Raw genomic sequence first — 20,692 nt, 5'->3', positions numbered from 1 at the left:
GGTACTGAAGGCAATGATGATCAGTAAATACCTCACACGAGACAGCGTAGAGGTAATGCCTACAAATCTTCAGCGCATGAACAATGACTGCCAGTTCTAAGTCATGAACATGATAATTCTTCTTGTGAACTTTCAATTGCCGCGGCGCATATGTAATTACCTTGCCATCTTGCATTAATACAGCACCAAGCCCAATGTGAGAGCTGTCACAATATACTGTATACGATCCTGAACCTGTGGGTAATACCAACACTAGCGTTGTAGTCAAAGCGGTCTTGAGCTTCTGAAAGCTCAACTCACACTCGTCTGACCATCTAAATGGGGCACCCTTTTGGGTCAATCTGGTCTTAATAGCTATTCATAATCAAGTACAGAATCGTCAATTAACTTCATGTTAACAAAAATATCATTTCAAACCTTCACAATACTAATAACGAGATGCGAGGCATGAAGACCTCATAATTATTTACCCGAATTAACGAGTCACATTTAATGCCACCTGGGCGGGCACCTTCCCCGTATGTTACAACTCAATATTACAACACGAATTTGGCAAGTATGCACAGAGAATTTCATACAAATATTTTTAAATAAGCCTAGCAGGCATGACTCCCTATTAGTACTATCGTACAAATTAAATTTCACAAGGGAGAATTTAAACACAGGAATTTTTTTTATCACAAGGATCTCGTCCTTATATAACTTCCACCGCAACTCATAGCCCGATTTAAACATATCAATTTATTTTAAAATACGAGGACCTCGGCCTCCGTTCTTAATCAGAAGTAATATGCACATCTTGCCAATCGAAACTTTCCATTTTCTCCTTTTAAATAACTTTCATTAAATAAAATCACAACACATAATGAACCCCACACCGGTAGGGCATATAATTCACAATTTGTAAATAAATTATCTGGAAATACATCAAAACATACCGAAATAACTACCAGAAAGGCACATTTAGCCTCACAGATCTTATTAGAGTACATCATGGAATGATAGGTGTAGTTACCTCTATAAAACCTCCCAACAGAAGTAAACACATAAGTAGATTATAGAATTACGAAGCTCACTCATAAGTGGAGCACAATAGGAGGACTCGTCTTGATACTCAGAACAGAATCAAGTTAAGGAAATTATTCCTTTATTTTAAATTGAGGTCGTACTTAATAACGACACCATCTGATGTAACGATCTCCACCATACCATAAAATAAATATAACAATGGTTGGGTCTCCACCTGTAGGAGGCCTTCTACCTACCTGTCCTCCACCCTTAACTGATCGTGTGGGTGGTGTAGTAACTGCAATGTGGCACGTAGCCTGAGTGCTTTGATGATATATGCCTCTCCCAAGTTTGGGGCAATTTTCTCATGATGTGCCTAGTATCGTCGTATTCATAACAACCCATCTGCGGGTTTGGCTGCTCATACTGAGTCTGTGCCAGATAACTAGAATAACCATTGTAGGACACTTATGTCAGTGGTGCATTAAAAGAACTTACTGGAGCACCTCGATTAATCCGATGTGCGAACTGGGCTGGTCGACTACCCGAGCCCCCTCCATAATGATTTATACTCACAGAGTAGAATCCACTGAATCCCCCAGAACCTCGAGACGTCTTGGTCTACTTAGTTTCCTTTTTCCTCACCCCGAACACATTCTAATATCTTGGCAATTTCTACCACTAGTGGAAATGAAGTATCAGCCTGTAGCTCCCGAGTCATACAAAATTTTACGATCATAATAAGTCCTTTAATGAGTCTGTGGACTCGCTCTTTGGCTGTAGGAAGCAAAGTAGGAATATGATGGGCTAACTTATTGAACCTGATGGCATATTATGACACCGTCATGGTGACCTGACATAATCATTCAAACCCTATGCGCCATGCATTACAGAGAGTTCGGGAAACAAACTCTTTCAAAAGCATTTCTGAGAACCGAGCCAAGTGGGCGGTGTGGTATTGGCTGGTCTGCCCTCTTCATAGGATTGCCACAGACACTTGTGGAGAATTATCTCTCCCAAGGCCAATTTATTCTTTTGTTATGCTGTCTCGACACTGTTGAGCTGATCCATTTCTTAACATACTCTTCGATTCTTCTTAGAGGTAACCCTTACCCCTATTTATACACAACGATCACAAAAGTAGAGCTCCATACAGACAAATGTTGGCACAAACCACATAGTCCAGAATCTCGTCAACCACTGTACTTCCTCTGAAGCATCCCAAAATCCGCAACCATGACGTCCACGCTGAGTAGATCTTCTGTAAATTTAAAGTTGTTTCTCTAACTCCTTTGGGAGGCGGACATACCGCATGTCCCAACCTTATCCTCTACAAAATCTCAGGCCTTAAACACATGTAAATTTTGGGAGAACCTTTCAGTACCACATATATACATTTCAGGCCAAAACTGATATAACATATGACTCGCAATCCATTCATTGATAGTGGACTCCCCCACTCGGCGCGAAGTCATAGTTCACCACGCCCGATGGTCCACAATATTAACCTTCACAACTCGTATAAATCAACCAGATGCCAAGGTACATTCCCCCCCCCCCCACACATTATTCACTGGGTGATCTCTTTATACATGCGTATCTTCAGTTGGAATCACACGTTGAGATAATGTTTGCGTATCTCTGGCTCCCTCGTAGTTCATCTGCGGCATCACGAACCGTCGACGCACAACTGATACCGAGTGCGCAATGTCATGCACGAGTAGATACAAAGGAATGTGAGATATAGGTTTCAAGCAAAATTAATGTCGCACGATAAGGAATGAAAGAGGTGATATTGTTCCTAAACTTCATAGCCTCTCAGAGATAAGTACAGAAGTCTCCGCACCGATCATTCAGACTCTACTAAACTTGCTCGTGACTCATGAAACCTATGTAACCTAGTGCTCTAATACCAACTGTCACGACCCAAAATTTCCTACCGACGGGACCGTGATGACATTTCACTTGCCAGGCAAGCCAACGTTAGAGAATCATTAAACCAATTCCTTATTTCCCTTCAGTAAATAATAATAATTAACTAAGAAGAATTATAATAAGTGTGGAATATCATAAAATTGTATTAATTACTACCATATGGATCTGGAGTCACAATTCACGAGCATTCTAGAATTTGCTACAAGTAATAGTCAGAAAGAAATACAACTGTCTGAATGAAAGAAACAATATAACATAAAAGAGAGCCAGGGACTTCAAGGTCTGTGAATGCCGACGGATCTACCTTGAGTCTCCGGACAGCGGACCAATAGCAAAATCTTGATCAACTCAAGCCGGTATCAAAATCTGCACAGAAAGTGCAGAGTGCAGTATCAGTACAACCGACCCCATGTACTGGTAAGTGTCGAGCCTAACCTCGATGAAGTAGTGACGAGGCTAAGGAAAGGCACCTACAAATCAACCCGTACAATTTAACAGTGTATATGCAAATAACAGAAATGAAGAACTAAAGAGGAAATGTCGGGAGGGGAACATACTGAGGGGAATACAAGATAAAGAACTATAACAAAATGATCACCGGAGCAGTCAATATACTATGAATCAACAGTAATAGTGAATACATTAAGGAAAAATGCACGGCATCACCCTTCGCACTTTTACTCTCAATCTCACCATAAAATTAATAGAAACGGCACGGCATCACCCTTCGTGCATTAACTCTCATGTCATGGCAAGACATCACCCTTCGTGCATTAACACTCATAATATGGAACGGCATCACCCTTCGTGCATTAACACTCACAATATGGCACGGCAACACCCTTCGTGCATTAGCACTAACAATATGGCACGGCATCACCCTTCGTGCATTAACACTCTTCCTTACCATAATGCAATGCATAAATAACAAATGGGAGATATAATAACAAGTACAAACCTTACTTCAATATTTGGTTCCATAATATCAATCTCAACTTTCAAATAAAAACTCAACTATCACCAGAAAATCCGTAAACATGATAAGAATGATAAATTGAACAACACTAGTATAACACGTAGCAATTTGGCATAGAAATGAGACAATATAAGAAAAATAGAGAAACATGGAAAATAGGTAAATTGGCGGCACATAAGTACTCGTCACCTCACATATACGCCGCTCACATGAATTTCACTTAGCAAGTAATCTAAGGTTCCTAATTCCCACAAGTCAGGGTTAGACACAACACTTACCTCGCTCTGAAGTCCACTTAATTCTCAATCACAACTTTTCCTTTGGAACTCACCTCCAAACCACTCGTATCTATTCAAAAATGACTCAATAATATCAAATATTGCTAAAGGAATCAATTATATTGCATAAATTAAATTTTTCAAATTTTCCTCCAAAAAGTCAAAAAATCGACCCCGGGCCCGCTTGGTCAAAACCCGAGGTTCGGACCAAAATCCTTTAACCCATTCACCCCCGAGCCCGAATATGTAATTACTTTTGGAATCCGACCTCAAATTGGGATCTAAATCCTAAAATTTTTGAAATCCCTAGTTTCTACCCTAACCCCTAATTCTACCATGAAACTCTAGATTTTAGGTTGATAATTCAAGAAATGTAACGAGAAATTCAAAAGAAAATGGTTTAGAATCACTTACCAATTCTTTGGGGAAGAAAATGACTCTTGAAAATCGCCTCTACCCGTTTGGTTCTTTAAAAGTGTTGAAGAAATGGCTTAAACCCGTGTTTGGAGTCTGTTTTAAGTCACTGGACAGGCCTTCATCGCGTTCACGAGAGGCCTGTCGCGATCGCGATGCACAACAGCCTAAGGCCTTTGTGTTCGTAAGTCTTTCTACGCGTTCGCATAAGGTAACTCCCCCCAATCCTTCACCTTCGTGACCCAGTGGACGCGTTCGCGTAGAAGAACATGACCCCCCTCCCCCCAGGTCCCTTAAACTATTGCGTTCGCGTGATACAGATCGCGTTCATGAATGGTACCACCCCCAATGCTTCGCGTTCGCAAAGAAGAAATTTCTCCTGCCCCCATTTTACCTTTTGCGTTTGCGATACTACCTACGCGAACACGAAGAAGGGCACACTAGAACAACTACTGTAGCAAAAATCTCAGATTTTCTAAGTGTAAATCACCCCGTAGCCTATCCGAAACTCACCCGAGCCCTCATGGCTCCAAACCAAACATGCACACATGTATAAAAACATCATACAGTCCTGCTCGCGCAATCAAATTGCAAAAATAACACTTAGAACTCCGAATTTAGCACCAAACCGAATGAAATTCTCAAGAACACTTTAAAATTACTATTTTCTCAACTGAAGGTCTGAATCATATCAAATCAACTCCGTTTCTCACCAAATTTCTCAGACAGGTCTTAAATATTATAATGAACATGTACCGAGCTCCGAAACTAAAATACAGACCCGGTACAAATAATGCCAAACATTAATCAATTCTTAAAAATAATTAATTTTCAGACTTTTAATTTTCATCAAAAATTCATACTTAAGATAAGGACCGTCAACGCACGGATCTGGTCCCGTTTATCAAATATATTGACCTAAGTCAACTAAAATCAACTTTTAAGGCAAAATTCTTATTTTCATTAGTTTTCAACATAAAAGCTTTCTGGAAGTCTGCCCGGACTATGCACGCATATCGAGGAGGGTAAAAATGAGATTTTTAAGGCTTAAGAGCGCAGATTCAAGTTCTAAAACATAAGATGACCTTTTGGGTCATCACATTATTGTGAGTGCTTTCAGGTGGGAGAGTTTTGCGGCCGCACACATCACGACCCATCTACCATCGGAGCCGCAACATTACCTAATACTACTTGCCACGCAAGCCAATAGTCACATAATAACTATGCATTTGAATAAACATGGTTTAATAAACTTAACAGCGGAAATATCATAATTATCTAATGAAAACAATAACAATACTGCTACAACCATCCCTAAAATATAGTGTCAACGAGTACATTAGTACTACTGAGCATCAAAATACAAATCAAATCCTCAATACAACTGTCTCAACAATAGAATAATAATAAAGGAAATATAGGAAAAAGTGTCAAGTTCTGCGAACGATATAGAAGTTACCTTTAAGTCTCCTAAATACTGGTACCAACACGGTTCTAAAAATCACCATGTCCAAATGTGCATGAATCTGCACACAAAGTGTAGAGTGTAGTATGAGTCAAACCGACCCCATGTACTCAATAAGTAACAAAACTAAGCTTGGGCTGAAAGCAGTGACGAGCTCAGAAGATGTCATCAAAAACCAATATTAAGGGCAACACAGATATAATGATGACTGACAGTAACAATAAGTAACTCAAAGGAATTCTCATAATAAGCTCATACACATTATAGGAATTTAGACATGCTTCCATATATAACAATTTAAGCCCAACGCTGATAAGAACATTTCATTTACCAAGGATGAGGAATGATATATCTCTATGACAACATGTCAAATATGCATGTAAAATGAATGATTTCACTGTGGTACCCCCAAATGTTGTCATTCTCAGCATACTCAAGTTGTCTGTCTCAAATGCCCACTTCATCACACACACACAATCACTCAGCACTATACCGGTGCCTGACATCCATGCCCCTCACTAAACCACGTGTATATATATCACTGTTTTTGCTTTCACTCCGAGGATGTTAGACTACGGAGGGGTGGATCCTGCCCAAGCTCTAATCAAAAGCCAATATGACCTATTGTGGCATGCAGCCCGATCCAAATAATAATATAGCCAATAAGGACTGTTGCGGCATGCAACCCGATCCATATATCACTCTCAACACGGCTCTAAGGCCAACCTCAGTCATCAACCTCTCAAGTCTCAAAGGCTCACAATCTCATGTCACTCAGCCCAAGAAGTATCACATACGGTAAACCAACAATAGTGTGTGATGCAATAATGAATAATGTACAAAGACTGAGATATAATATGCAAATAAATAATCATGATTGGTCATATAACTACAGTTAAGTCAGATAGCCCGATACAATAGAAGTAGTCTCATTAGTTCTCAACAAAATAATCATATAGCCTAAACATGATTTCTAACATAAATCACATCTCAGATAATCAAACAAGAAGGGAGAACATATATATAACAAGATATAACAGCAAAACAAGTTCAGTAATAATCTAAAAGTCAACTCGAATTATGATTACCCAGTGCACGCCCAGACCCCCCTCACCTAGCATGTGCGTCACTCCAACACACCACAAATAACATGGATCCTAGGGATAATTACCCTCAAATTCAAGTTTAGAAATGTTGGTTATCTTAAAGTGCGCAAATCAATACTCCATAAAGCCCTTCCCACGCAAATCGGCCTTCGAACGACTCGAATGTAGTCACAAACAACTTAATATCATCAAATAATGCCATATGAAAGAACATCAAACAATAAAGCTTTGATCTTTACCAAAATCAAAAAGTCAACCCCGGTCTAGCACCCCAGAACCTGATCAAACTCACAAATTCTGAACATCCATTTAGTTACAAGTTCAACCATAACAATTTCATCCAATTTTGACCTCAAATCGACCTTCAAATCCTCAGTTTTCACTTTAGGAAAGTTTTACTAAAATCCCCGATTTCATCGCTTTAATTCACCAATTAAAAGCTAAAAACAAAGATGGAATCATGAAAAATAAACAAATCCGAGTCAAAAATATTTACCTCAATCCAAATCGTGAAAATCCCCTACTAGATCGCCCAAAACCGAGCTCTCTAACCCAAAATATGATATAATAACTCTAACCATTGAAATAGAGATTTAATAAAATCTACCCAAGCATTGCCCTTCGCAATCGCGGAAAGACCTTTGCGATTGTGACGAACAAAATACTCCACTTGCCAAAACCTCCAATGCAAACACGATGACCTGGTCGCGAACGCGATGACCAGAAGACCCATGCCTTCGCGAATGCTTAATAACACCTGCGAGTGCGATGCACAAACGCATGCTATTCCCTATCAGACCTTTCTTCTACGCGAACGTGGCTCCCTTCTCGCGATCGCAATACACAACCTATCTAATACTTCGTGATCGTGAAGAAGGAGTAGAACCTCAGCAACAATAATCCAAAAATGATGGAAATAATCTGAAATTCATCTGAATCACACCCGAGGCCCCCGGAACCCCATCCAATCTCATTAACCAATCCTAAAACACAATACGAACCTACTCGAGGCCTCAAATCACACAAAATAATATCAAACCACGAATCGCACTCCAATTCAAGCCTAATGAACTAATGAACGCCCATCTTCCAAAACTCATGTCGAAACACATCAAACCAACTCGGAATAACCCTATTTGTTTCATGCAAGTCCCAAATGACACGTTGGACCTATTCCAACTCTTGGAACCAAAATTTAAGCTTGATATCAACAAGTCAACTCTCGATCAAACCTATCAACCTTCCAAGGCTTCAACTTTCCAACTTTTGCTAGAAAGTACCAAATCAACCTACGAGTCTCTAAATTTAAATACGGACATACGCCTAAGTCCAAAATCACCATATGAACCTATTGTAACTATTAAAACTCCATTCATAGTCGATAAATAAAAGTCTATCTCCGGTCAACGGTTTCAATTTAAGCTTTCAACTTTGGGACTAAGTGTCCCAATTCACTCCAATACTTCTCCGAAACCAAACCAACCAACCTGAAAGGTCACATAATCACAAATGAACACAGAAGAGGCAATAAATAAGGGAATAGGGTTGCAATATAGAAAACAACTGATCGGGTCGTTACAACACATTAACTTTTGCATCCGCACTTCAGCTTCTGCGGACGCACTGAATTACTGCGGGACATACTTTGAGGAGGCTCCTGACTTTGTTCGATTTCATATTTTAGGGTTTTTAGTGCGAGCGTATTTTGTGGACAAAGTGCGATTGCACTTTTTTGTTTGCGGACCGCACTTCTGCCAAAATTTCCTAAAGCTCTAGTTCCTCTTTTGTGGTCATATTTCATCTTCTGCGGGTTGCATTTGCTTTTGCGGCCATAAATCATGGTGGACTCCATACTATTCCTCTTCTACCTTCCATTTTCAATGCTTACTTCAAGTTTCAATACTCAATTTCTAGAACAACAAAGGTTTTACTCTTCTCTCACAAAGCAATGTCACAAGTTAAGCTTCAAGTACCATAGGCTTACCCCTCATGTAAATCTTCACTAATGTAGGCAAGCTCGGTTCGAAATCAAATAGGACTTCTTTCGGGTTGTAATGAAGGATTTTGGTCCGGGGTAGGATACTATATGGGATACAAGTAGTTACACCCTTCCTCAAGCACTTCACATCACATTTCATGGCTCACATTTGTCAAACCATTAGAGGAATTTCTTCTTCTTGGAGGCTAGAGATACTTACCATCACTCTTTATTGACAATTTTAATCTTTTTCTCCCGTTATTTTTATACTAGAGGTACTTGCTTTAGTAAATTTCATCAATCTCCCTTTTTGTCCCCTTTTTGGGCTTCTTTTTGTTCTCAACAATATCTTTTCTTACTTTTGTTTTGGTAACTATAAACTTTTTATTAATAACCAAAATATCATGTACAAATCAGCTAGACTTTGTAACATAGTCTGCTTTGATTATAACTTCTATCAAGAGTATCTCTCTTTAACACTAAAAGCCTTTTCTATCTATATCTACTTCTTATCTAGGAAATCTATACTTTTGGAGTAGTATCCTAGTGGTATCACTGGCTCTAACATGACATGTATATGCAATATCTCTAGCTATTATTTCACATGTGTTATCCTTATGGGTAAACAACTTGTTGTTCCTTTCTATCCAGACTGCATAAACAAACTCTGTAAACACCAGTTTCACTAGTTTAGCCTTCACAGTTTTCCCTTTTGTATTCTGCTCGATCCATTATTGCATCTGGTTCCATGAGCTCATATCCACCCAAGTGATTTGCAGCGACTTCATTAGTTTATTCCATACCTGTCTTCCAACTGCACATTCCTCAAACAGATGGTCCCTGGTTTCAGCTACCTCTTTACACATGACACAAGTAGTGTTAACTTATATTCCCTAGTTTTCCAGTCTTGAAGCAGTAAGTAGCCTGTCTTGTTGTTGGATCCATATTATAAATATTGCTTTGGGGCTTACTTCATTTCCACAAATGATGTTTTTCAGGCAACTTTGGGTAGATCCCCTACCATTCTCAAGTAAATGCTTTTGATCGGACTTTTGTTCTTCTCTTGCTTTGAGTATTTTCCTGACCATCCAACTAGCTTATTGGGAGATAGACATAATCTCCAAAGGTTGTATTTTTATGTAGTATTCATGGATCCACTTAATCCACAAAGTGTCTTTCTTAGTCTTCAAGTCCCAGCAAATCTTTGTCATGGCTGCTTTGTTCCACAATTTAAGGTTTGTGAGATTCAACTCCCCTACTGCTTTTGGCATACACATCCTACTCCAAGCTACTAGTGATTTTCTGGTGAGTTCATTTGCTTCTGACCAGATAAAACTTCTGCAATATCCTTCTATAGCTTTCATCACCTTAGCAGGTATGATAAATATTTGTGCCTAATAAGATTGAATATTAAAGAGAACTGACTTTACCAATTGGACTCTACCTACATATGATAACTCCTTAGCTACCCATGATGAAATTCTTGTTGTGATCTTGGTTATTAGAGGCTGCCATTCTACCAATTTCAGTTTTCTAGTAGCCAGTGGTATCCCCAGGTACCTGGATGGTAAGTCACCCCCCTATAATAGATAGCACTTTTGGATTGATTAGCCTATAACCCTGAAGCATTTGTAAATATACCAAACCTTTCATGTAAGAGCCCTACAGAGATTTTATCACCTTTAGCAAACATGAGGAGAACATCTGCAAAGCACATATGTGTGACATTTAGTTTAGAGCATTTTGGGTGATACTTAAACTGCTTCTCTTCCTTTAGGGTGCTGAGACTTCTACTCAAATATTCCATAACAATAACAAATAGGAAGGGAAATATTAGATCTCCTTGTCAAAGTCCTCTTGCAGCGTCAAAGGGTGGGGTTGATTCACCATTTATAACTATGGAGTAGTTAATAGTGGTAACACACTCCATCACCCATCTGATAAACTTTTGAGGAAAATGCAACTCTATCAACATTTGCTTCAAGAATCTCCAATCCACAATGTCATATGCCTTCTGAATATCCACCTTAACCATGCATCTGGGTGATATATGTTTTCTTGTATATGTTTTCACCAATTCCTGAGCCATAATCACATTATTTGCTACCTTTCTTTCTGGGATAAATCCTGATTGAGTCTCTGTAATAATGGTTGCAATCACCTTCTGGATTCTTCCTGCAAGGATTTTAGCTATAATCTTGTATAGGACAGTGCAATAGGAAATTGGCCTATACTCCATAATTTTAGCAAGATTGGCTACCTTTGGTATCAGGGTGCCTGCTATACAATTGATTCTTCTATACATTTTGCCTGTTGTGAAGAAATCTTGCACAACTTCAATGATTTCACTTTTAATGACTGGCCAGGATCTTTTACAAAATACAACATTATATTCATCCACACTTGGATCTTTGTCATCTCCTATAGATTGAAGCCTTGCATAGATCCCCCTCTGTCACATCCTTACATATTTGGAGTTGTTGAGAATGATTCAGTACATTCCCCTTTCTCATGATTGTCTTGCTTACTGTTATCACATTATGCAGAGCTGATCTCATAAGTGATTTATAAAACTGTATTATCTCTATCTTGATATCTCTTGCTTCTGTTAATCTTCCTCCCCCTTCAGACTCTAACTCTAGTATTTGTTTTTTCTATTTTCTGTCTTTTATAACAGCTAAAAAATAGCTAGTATTGGCATCTCCAAGTGTTGTCCATCTTGCCCAGGCTTTTTTGTTGCGATGCACTTTCTTCAATCATAGACCACTTCTTAAGTTGACATATAATCTTTTTTTTTTTGCCATTGCTAACTCATCTGAGTATTGATGTCTTATCTTGAGTTGTATTTCTTAGAGATCTTCTCTTGCTGGGTTGATTCTTATTGCTACACCTTTGAAATCAGTCTCATTTAATCTTTTTAGTTTCTCCTTTATTTCCTTATGTTTCAACAAGATATTCCGCATCTTATGCAAGTGAAGTTTCTATTTCTAGTTTTCCTTCACTAGGTGGAGAAAATCCTCATGAGTTACCCACACATTAAAAAATTTGAATGCAGCTCTGACCATTGGTTCCCTAACATTAGTGACTATCATCATAGGGAAATGGCCTGGTATATGTGGGAGTTTATACTCATTAATAAAGTGGCCATATTTTACAATCCATTCAGCATTTACCAATGCTCTATCTATTTTGCTCCATATTCTATCACCCCCTTGCTGCTTGTTTATCCAAGTATAATAGTCTCCTTTCCAGGGTAATTCATTTAGCATCAGTTGTTGGATACATTCTGTGAAATCCTTTATCTCATAGCTAGTGACTGTTGCTCCTTTCAATCTATCTTATAGACTCAAGATAGAGTTGAAATCTCCCCAAATAATCTATGGTTTAGTTGGTGCTTGAGACAAATTACTCAATTGCTGCCATAAATCTTTCCTCTGCTCCATTGTATTGTATCCATAGACTATTGTCATTTCACGGTCTATTTGTTGATGTCAGCTCATCACTTTACAATGAATAAGTTGTGCTTCTTTCTTCAAAACTTCAATCTTGTAAGCATTATTATCCCAGAGTAACCAAATCCTACCATTCTAAGCATGATTATAATTGTTTTCAAATCCCCAACCTCGGTAAATTTTATTATATATTATTTGTGCTCTATGCTCTTTCACCCTTGTCTCCACTAATCCTGCTACTTTAACTTTGTTTTCTTTGAGATAATTAGCTAATTCTTTCTGTTTATATCTCTTATTTATTCCCCTCATATTCTATATTAACCATCACATTAATGATGGCATATAAATCCCTCACCTAAATCAGTAGGTATGAGTTGTGTCATCACATCATCTTCACATTGCAGTAAATCAAATTTATTTCTCACTGGAATAGCAGCCTCAATCAGTTGATTTACAGGTCGACCATTGATTTCTTTGGCTGCCTTCTCTTTTAGTAATTGCTTCTCTTTAACTTGTGGGTTCAACTCCTCTGTATTTACTCTCTCTTTTGATTTTTGAGCTTGTTTAGTGGCTGCAGTATACTTAGCTTCCTTCTGCTCATCATTAGCTTCAGCTGAATCTCTTTTATCCTCCTTTGGTACCCAGGTTTGCACCACCTTCTTAGGTCCTTGCTTCTTCTTTTAAATATTGTTATTCATATGTTCCTCCTTTTTTAAATCTTACATTTTCTGCTTTGTACAGTTATGCCCTATCATTAGGCATTCTTCACAGTAATCTAGTTTCCATTCAAATACTACTGATTGTTGGAATATTTTCCCTGATGGATCCATCACAATCACTTCATCTAGTAGTGTCTTGGTGACATCGACCTTCATAAGCATTCTAGCAAATGAGATTCTGGTTTGCTTTGATGTACATTCATATGCATTCTTTGGCACTCCAATCGCACTAGCTATCATGCTCAATGAATCCCGGCTCCAGCAACTCATAGGTAGGCTAGGAAATTTAACCCACAAAGGAAACTTTGTAAGGAACTCAGCATTAAAATCAAACTTTGGAAACCATTGTTTCAATATCATAGGTTTGTTGTTAATTCTATATGGACTTGCATACTGTACTTCATTCAGATCTTCTATCGATTGGAATTTAATAATATAATAGCCTTCTTCTTGATAATACACCTCAGGTTCTGCCACCATATTCTAATTTTGAGCCATATATCGTTTCATATAGTTATAGCCTGGTGTTTCATCTATCATATATACTACTAATGCAACCTTCCATTTATCAGCTTCCCTATTTGTTTCTTCCTTATCGAGCTTGACCATTAGACTAGCTTCAACCAATTTTGGTGGTATGTAATCGAGTGACATACCCTTAGTTGTTGCACGATTCCGATTGAATAGCCTAGACCAGGTGGGATCTGGAGCTTGGCCCTTTGCTGTCTGCTTCGGTTTTCTCAGATTTGGTTGTTTGATCTGCGTTGATTAGTGTTTCTCATTAATTCCTGTCAATTGCAGCTGTAGAGGTTCACTTAAGTTCAATTTTTTAGCTTCGATGGTTGTTTTGCTTGCCGAGATTAGCAGAGACAGAGATGGGAATTGAGTTGCTAAAGGTGTAATCACTCATTGTTCGCTACCATTTTCTAGGGTTTCAGCTATCACCCTAGCACTGACTAAGCTTCCCACTATTACAATTGCTTGTTTCTTTGGTCGTCCTCGCCCTCTGGCCATGGCTACCACCATCGGCGTGCATTTTCTTAACTTACGCCGATAGATGATATAGGGAGAAAGAGGTTTTCTCTCTTTTTAATGCGTTGATACCTCTTTTAGATTTCTTAACTTTTCTCCAGACTTAGGCTTTAAGCCACTTACTACATATGAGTTCTTAGGAGAGTTCGGGTGCCAAGAGAGGATCATGTTCAAAACGGGTAATGGCTTGTAGCATGGTTATCAACAGAGAAAGGCTAAAGGCTCAAAGGTGTTTACTAGGGATAACGAACATAGGGTGGAAATTGAAAGCTCAAACGGTCCAAGGAAAGCCTACAATGATCTTTTAAACTAAGCAAATTTAAAATTTCGTCTTGAAGCACATTCGGGGCAAGTTATACACTATTCACTCAAGTACTATAATGACCCGATCGGTTGTTTTGAGTATTGAAGCCTCATTCCTATATTTATTTCTTATTTTATGTTCGTTTGTTGTTATGTGACTTGTCGGGGGTGGTTGGTTTGGTTTAGGGGATATTTTAGAATGAATTGGGACACTTAGTCCCAAGGTTGAAAGCCTAAATTGAAAGAGTTGATCGGAGTTTGACTTTATTGATATTGGGTCTGTATTTTAGTTTCAGAAGTTGGAATAGGTCCGTTGTGTCAAATATTTCTTGTGTGTAAAATTTGAGGTCAATTGGAGTTGGTTTGGTATGTTTCGGCATTAGTTTTAGAAGTTAGAAGCTCATAAGTTCATTAGACTTGAATTGATGGGTGATTCATTGTTTTATTATTGTTTGATGTGATTTGAGGCTTTGAGCGAGTTCATATCATGTTTTAGAGCTTATTAGTAGGTTTGGACCAGGTCCCGGGGGGCCCGGGTGTGTTTCAGATTGAGTTCGGACCAATTATTCTTGGAATGGGATTACTGATTTATGTGTTCTGGTTTTCGTCATCGCGATCACGAGGAAAGGTCCTCTATCGCGAGGAAAGGTCTGCGATTGTGAAGGGTCTTTGAGGACTTCTAGTATTTTAATATTCGCGTTCGCAAAGTCAGTGATGCAATCGTGAAGGTTGTTGAGCTTGTTCATCGCGAACGCATGCACCGGACCGCGTTCGTGTATAAGGAAGGAGGGTCAATGTTGAGGCGAGCCTTGTTCTTTGCGTTCGCGTGGTGTTGTCCGCGATCAGGTAGCTTTGGAGGTCCTGCTATCGCAATCGCGACTGAAATCACGTGTTATTAGGTGCGCACACGCGTGGGGTTAAACCCGTGTGTAGGAACCAGGGTTATTTATTCATGTTCGGGTTGCGCTCAGGCTCTTATAAGCCTATCATTTAACTGTTAAACTGTAAGCTATGATGCTTCGCACATTTGTGTCATTGTTGTGAACTATTTGAGCCATGTTTGGGGCTACATCGGTGTTTAATCCCTAAATGAACTAATAAATGTTATTCTTGATGAAATTGCCGGATTGAGCTATGATAGTACACTGCACATGCTGACACTTTAGCATGTCATTTATACTAGTCCAGGAGCATGCTGTTTGTTATTCACTCATTTCATACAGGTATACTTGTTTATTTGCTCCTGGATGATATGATTAGACTGGATGCCTATGACCATGTAGGGCGGATTGTGTTGTTATGCCTGTGACCACGCTGGGCGGGTTGTGTTGTTATGCTTATGACCATGTCGGACGGATTATGTTGTTGCGCCTGTGACCACGCCGGGTGGAGTGTGATATTGAACTTGTGACCATGGCGGGCTGGTAGCACAATGAATTGGCCGTGCGTGCATGTGGATATGGATCCATCCCCCTAGGGTCATACTTTCATGTTTCTCTCTCGATGGTGTACACGTGATTATTGAGAATACAAATCGGTGGGTTGGAACGGATATGGAAAAGTTGAGGTAATCTGGCCAGTGCTTTGTTAAATTTTGCATTTCATCTTTACATGCAATTTCCTTGATTATTTATCTGATTTAACTACATATCATCTCTATATGTCATGATATTGACTGATAGAGTATTCCAAATATTGTTTTGCATCGACTTAAAGGATGAAACTACACAGGTGATAGCTAGTATCATTATAATTTGTGCTTCTCTTACCTTGCCTGCTTATTTACGATATTTATTGAGTACATTGGGTCAGTTATATGCATACTACACTCGAGACTTAATTGTTAAGATCCAGGTATGGGGACCAGTTATCAACAGTAGGCTTGCTTGTTGAACTATCTGCTAGAGGCGAGGTAGAGATGCATACTTGGTCGCAGTTTGGATTGTCTTTTCCTTTAATACTGTTGTTACAGTTCAGACAATGTATTCATTGTTCAGTTTCAAACTTGTATTCCATTGTAGAAGCTTATGACCCCGTACTTACCAGATTCTGGGGGAATTTACTTTGTATTAGCAGTTATATTGTATTAAAACCAAAAGTTTGTTATTCTGTTTGCCTTCATTATCATGTTTTAGCTTGCCTTGCCATCACAACGGAAGGGATTTTAGGTCGTGACAAGTTGGTATTAGAGCCCTATATTCATAAGTATTACGAGTCATGAGTAGGTTTAGTAGAGTTTTGCAGATCGGTACGGAGACATCTTTACTTATCTTTGAGAAGTTACTGAATCATTAGGAAAACTTCACTTTCTTGTGTTCTTATCATGCGAATTTGTTGATTTCGGAAACTAAACTTCTTTTATTCTACTCTCTCACAGATGGTGAAGAAATGTGCTATCAGATCGGGCAGAGAGGCCGGGGCCGCGGTAAAGGCAGAGGTGCAGATCGTACAGCAACTAGAGCGGCACCCGTGGAGCCACCGGTTGCTCCAGCTCAGGAGCAGATACCAGATGTTGTTGAGCCGGTGGGACCAGCTTAGGCACCATTTGTGCCCATTATGACGCCAAGCCTTCAGGAGGCTTTGGTCCAGATATTGACTGTATGCACTAGCCTTGCTCAGACGGTTTCAGTTCAGTCTGCACACCACTTCTTAGGTTGGGGGAGGTTCTCAGACTCCCACTGCCCATACTCCTAAGCAGGTGGTTCAGGGGCTTCATACACCGGGGGTATTACCAGCCCAACTGGTTGCAGTTGATCAGGCCCAGGCGGGTCCACCTATGAGTGATGAGGAGCAGAAGAGGCTAGAGCGGTTTGGGAGGCTCAGGCCTCCAGCATTCAGTGAGGCTGAGTCAAAGGATGCTCAGGACTTCTTACATAGGTTTTAGCAGATTCTTCGCACGACGAGTAATTTGGAGACTAGTAGAGTCTCATTTACTACGTTTTAGTTGTCGAGGGAAGCCTTCATATGGTGGAAGTCCTATAAGTTGAGCAGGCCAGCCGGCGCTGCACCACTTATGTGGCATGAGTTGTCAGTCCTATTCTTAGAGAAGTTTGTTCCACAAACCCTAGAAGGAGTTGCATAGGCAGTTTGAGCAGTTACACCAGGAGGGTATGTCTGTGACCCAGTATGAGATGAGATTTTTTGAGTTGCCTTGTCAGGCAATCTGGTTGGTTCCTACAGAGACAGAGAGGATTATGAGGTTCATTGATGGCCTCATCTATGGACTGCGTGAGATTACATCAGGTGCTAGATTCGATAAGGTGGTTAATAGTGCTAGACGGCTAGAGCAGGTCCATAGTCAGGAGAGAGTAGAGAGGGAGGCCAAGAGGCCTTATGGTTCGGGTGGTTTCAGCGGTGTTTCTTTTGGAGGGAAGTCCCACCACAGTAGGGGTCGTCCTTATAGGCCCGCTCAGATGGCTCCTCCGATTCATCGTGGTGCATCAATTAGCCATGGTTCCTATAATTCTCATTTGGGCCAATCGTCATACAGTGCGTTACCAGCACAGAGTTTACCACGATCCATCTTCCCAGGTTTCTATAGGTAGTTCCTCAGTTTATCAGGGTCAGCAACCCATCATGAGGGGTTGCTACGAGTGCAAGGACTAGATTCATCTCAAGAGAGATTGCCTTAGATTATTGAGTAGGGCTCCACACTAGAGGTCCCAGGCTATGAATTTCACACCAGTTACTTCACCACTCGCTTAGCTATCTCGGGATGTGACTCAGGTAGCTAGAGGTCGCCCTAGAGGGGGAGGCCGATCAGGTAGCGGTCAGGCTCGATGTTATGCTTTTTCCGCCAGGCCAGAGGTCGTTGCTTCAAACATATTGAGCACATGTATTGTCTCAATACGCCACAGAGATGCTTCCATATTATTAGCCATAGGGTTCCACTTATTTATATGTATTATCATATTTTGCTCGTTATTTGGATATGCCTCGTGAGTCTTTAGTTCCGCCTATTCATGTATCTACATTAGCGGGAGACTCAATTATTGTGGACCGTATGTATCGGTCATGTGTGGTGACTATTGGGGGCTTGGAGAAGAGAGTTGATCTCTTAATGCTTAGTATGGTTGATTTCGACGTGATTCTAGGCATGGATTGGTTATCCACATTTCATGTTATTCTGGATTGTCACGCTAAGGCCGTGACATTGGCGATACCGGGGTTACCTAGGATAGAGGGGATAGGTTCTCTGGACTATGTTCCCAGTAGAGGAAATTCATATCTGAAGGCCCCACAGATGGTTAGGAAGGGGTGTTTGTCATATTTGGATTTTGTGATGGATGTTGGTGTTCATACTCTTACCATTGATTCCGTTCCGGTAGTGCGAGACTTTTTGGATGAGTTTCCTGCAGACCTACTAGGCATGTCGTCCGATAGGGATATTGATTATCGTATTGACTTGGTGTCGGACACTTAGCCCATTTCTATTCCTCTGTATCATATGGCACCAACATAGTTGAAGGAATTGAAAGAGCAACTTCATGAGCTTCTTAATAAGGGGTTCATTAGGCCTAGTGTATCGCCTTGGGGTGCACCGATTCAGTTTGTGAAGAAGAATGATGGCACTATGTGGATGTGCATTGATTATAGGCATTTAAACAAAGTTACAATTAAGAACAACTATCCTTTATCGCGCATTGATGACTTATTTGACCAGCTTCAGGGAGCTAGAGTGTTCTCTAAGATTGATTTGAGGTATGGGTATCACCAGTTAAAAATTCGGGACTCAGATATTCTGAAGACGACATTTAGGACCCGCTATGGTCACTACGAGTTCCTTGTGAAGACTTTTTGGCTAACCAATTCCCCCACATCATTCATGCATCTGATGAATAGTGTATTCTAGCCATATATTGATCCGTTAGTCATAATATTTATTGATAAAATTCTGGTGTACTCACGTAGCCAGGAGGAGCATGCACAACTCCTGAGGATTTTACTATAGACATTGAGGGAGGATAAGCTTTATGCCAAGTTTTCCAAGTGTGTGTTTTGGTTCAGTTCGGTGAAGTTCTTGGGGCACGTGGTGTCCAGTGAGGGAATCAAGGTGGATCCGAAGAAGATTGAGGTAGTTTAGAGTTGGCTCAGCCTATCTTCAGCTACAATATATTATGATGCTTCTCGGATTGGTATTGGGTGGGTTGTGATGCAGGAGGGCAGAGTGATTGCTTATGCTTCACTCCAGTTAAAGCTTCATGAGAAGAACTACCCCATTTATGATTTGGAGTTAGCAACCATCGTTTATGCATTGATGATTTGGAGGAATTATCTCTACGATGTGTCTAGTAAGTTATTTACATATCATCAGAGTCTTCATCACTTGTGCAATCAAAAGGATATAAATTTGAGGCAGTGAAGATGACTGGAGTAGCTAAAAGACTATGATATTACCATTTTGTATCATCCCGGGAAGGACAATGTAGTGGCCAAAGCCTTGAGTAGAAAGGTGATGAATATGGGTAGCCTTGCATATATTCCTGTTGGTGAGAGACCGCTTGCATCAGATGTTCAGGCCTTGGCCAATCAGTTCATGAGTTTAGATGTTTGAGAACCTAGTCGGTTTCTAGCTTGCGTGGTTTCTCGGTCTTCCTTATATGATCGCATCAGAGAGCGTCAGTATGATGACCCTCATTTTCTTAACCTTAAGGACGTGGTTTAGCACAGTGATACCAAGGAGGTTTCTATTGGAGATGATAGGGAGTTGCGGATGCAGGGTCGGATTTGTGTGCCCAATTTGGTTGGGCTATGTGAGTTGATTCTTGAGGAGGCCCACAGTTTGCTGTATTCCATTCATCTGACTGCCACTAAGATGAACCAGGATTTGAGGCAGCACTATTGGTGGAGGAAAATGAAGAAAGACATAGTGGAGTATGTAGCTCAGTGCCTAAATTGTCAGCAAGTGAAGTATGAGCACCATAGGCTAGGTGGGTTGCTTCAGAGACTTGAGATTCCCGAGTGGAAATAGGAGCGAGTTACCATGGACTTCGTAATTGGGCTCCCTTGGGCCTTGAAGAAGTTTG

At 40.1% G+C, this 20,692-nt stretch overlaps 1 protein-coding gene across 1 annotated transcript; it reads left to right on the top strand.

Annotated features, from left to right (window-relative positions):
- The first annotated feature begins 17,776 nt into the window (after positions 1-17,776).
- LOC138901139 (uncharacterized) lies at positions 17,777-20,028 on the top strand. The gene is made up of 5 exons (XM_070188879.1): positions 17,777-18,197; positions 18,761-18,990; positions 19,129-19,367; positions 19,674-19,740; positions 19,825-20,028. The coding sequence occupies exons 1-5, from the start codon at positions 17,777-17,779 to the stop codon at positions 20,026-20,028; spliced, it is 1,161 nt and encodes a 386-aa protein (XP_070044980.1).
- The last annotated feature ends 664 nt before the right edge of the window (positions 20,029-20,692 follow it).

Source organism: Nicotiana tomentosiformis, chromosome 11 (genome assembly GCF_000390325.3).
Source record: "Nicotiana tomentosiformis chromosome 11, ASM39032v3, whole genome shotgun sequence".
Lineage (NCBI taxonomy): Eukaryota > Viridiplantae > Streptophyta > Magnoliopsida > Solanales > Solanaceae > Nicotiana > Nicotiana tomentosiformis.
This window is presented reverse-complemented; position numbering and strand designations above follow the sequence as displayed.

What these genes read in the sequence shown, in the direction of transcription:
- LOC138901139 (XM_070188879.1), top strand. Translation starts at nt 17,777, where the DNA reads ATGTCTGTGACCCAGTATGAGATGAGATTTTTTGAGTTGCCTTGTCAG. An exon ending in ACCACGATCCATCTTCCCAG is followed by an intron (nt 18,198 to 18,760) that starts GTTTCTATAGGT and finishes ACGTGATTCTAG; the next exon opens with GCATGGATTGGTTATCCACA. An exon ending in TTCTCTAAGATTGATTTGAG is followed by an intron (nt 19,368 to 19,673) that starts GTATGGGTATCA and finishes GTTTTGGTTCAG; the next exon opens with TTCGGTGAAGTTCTTGGGGC.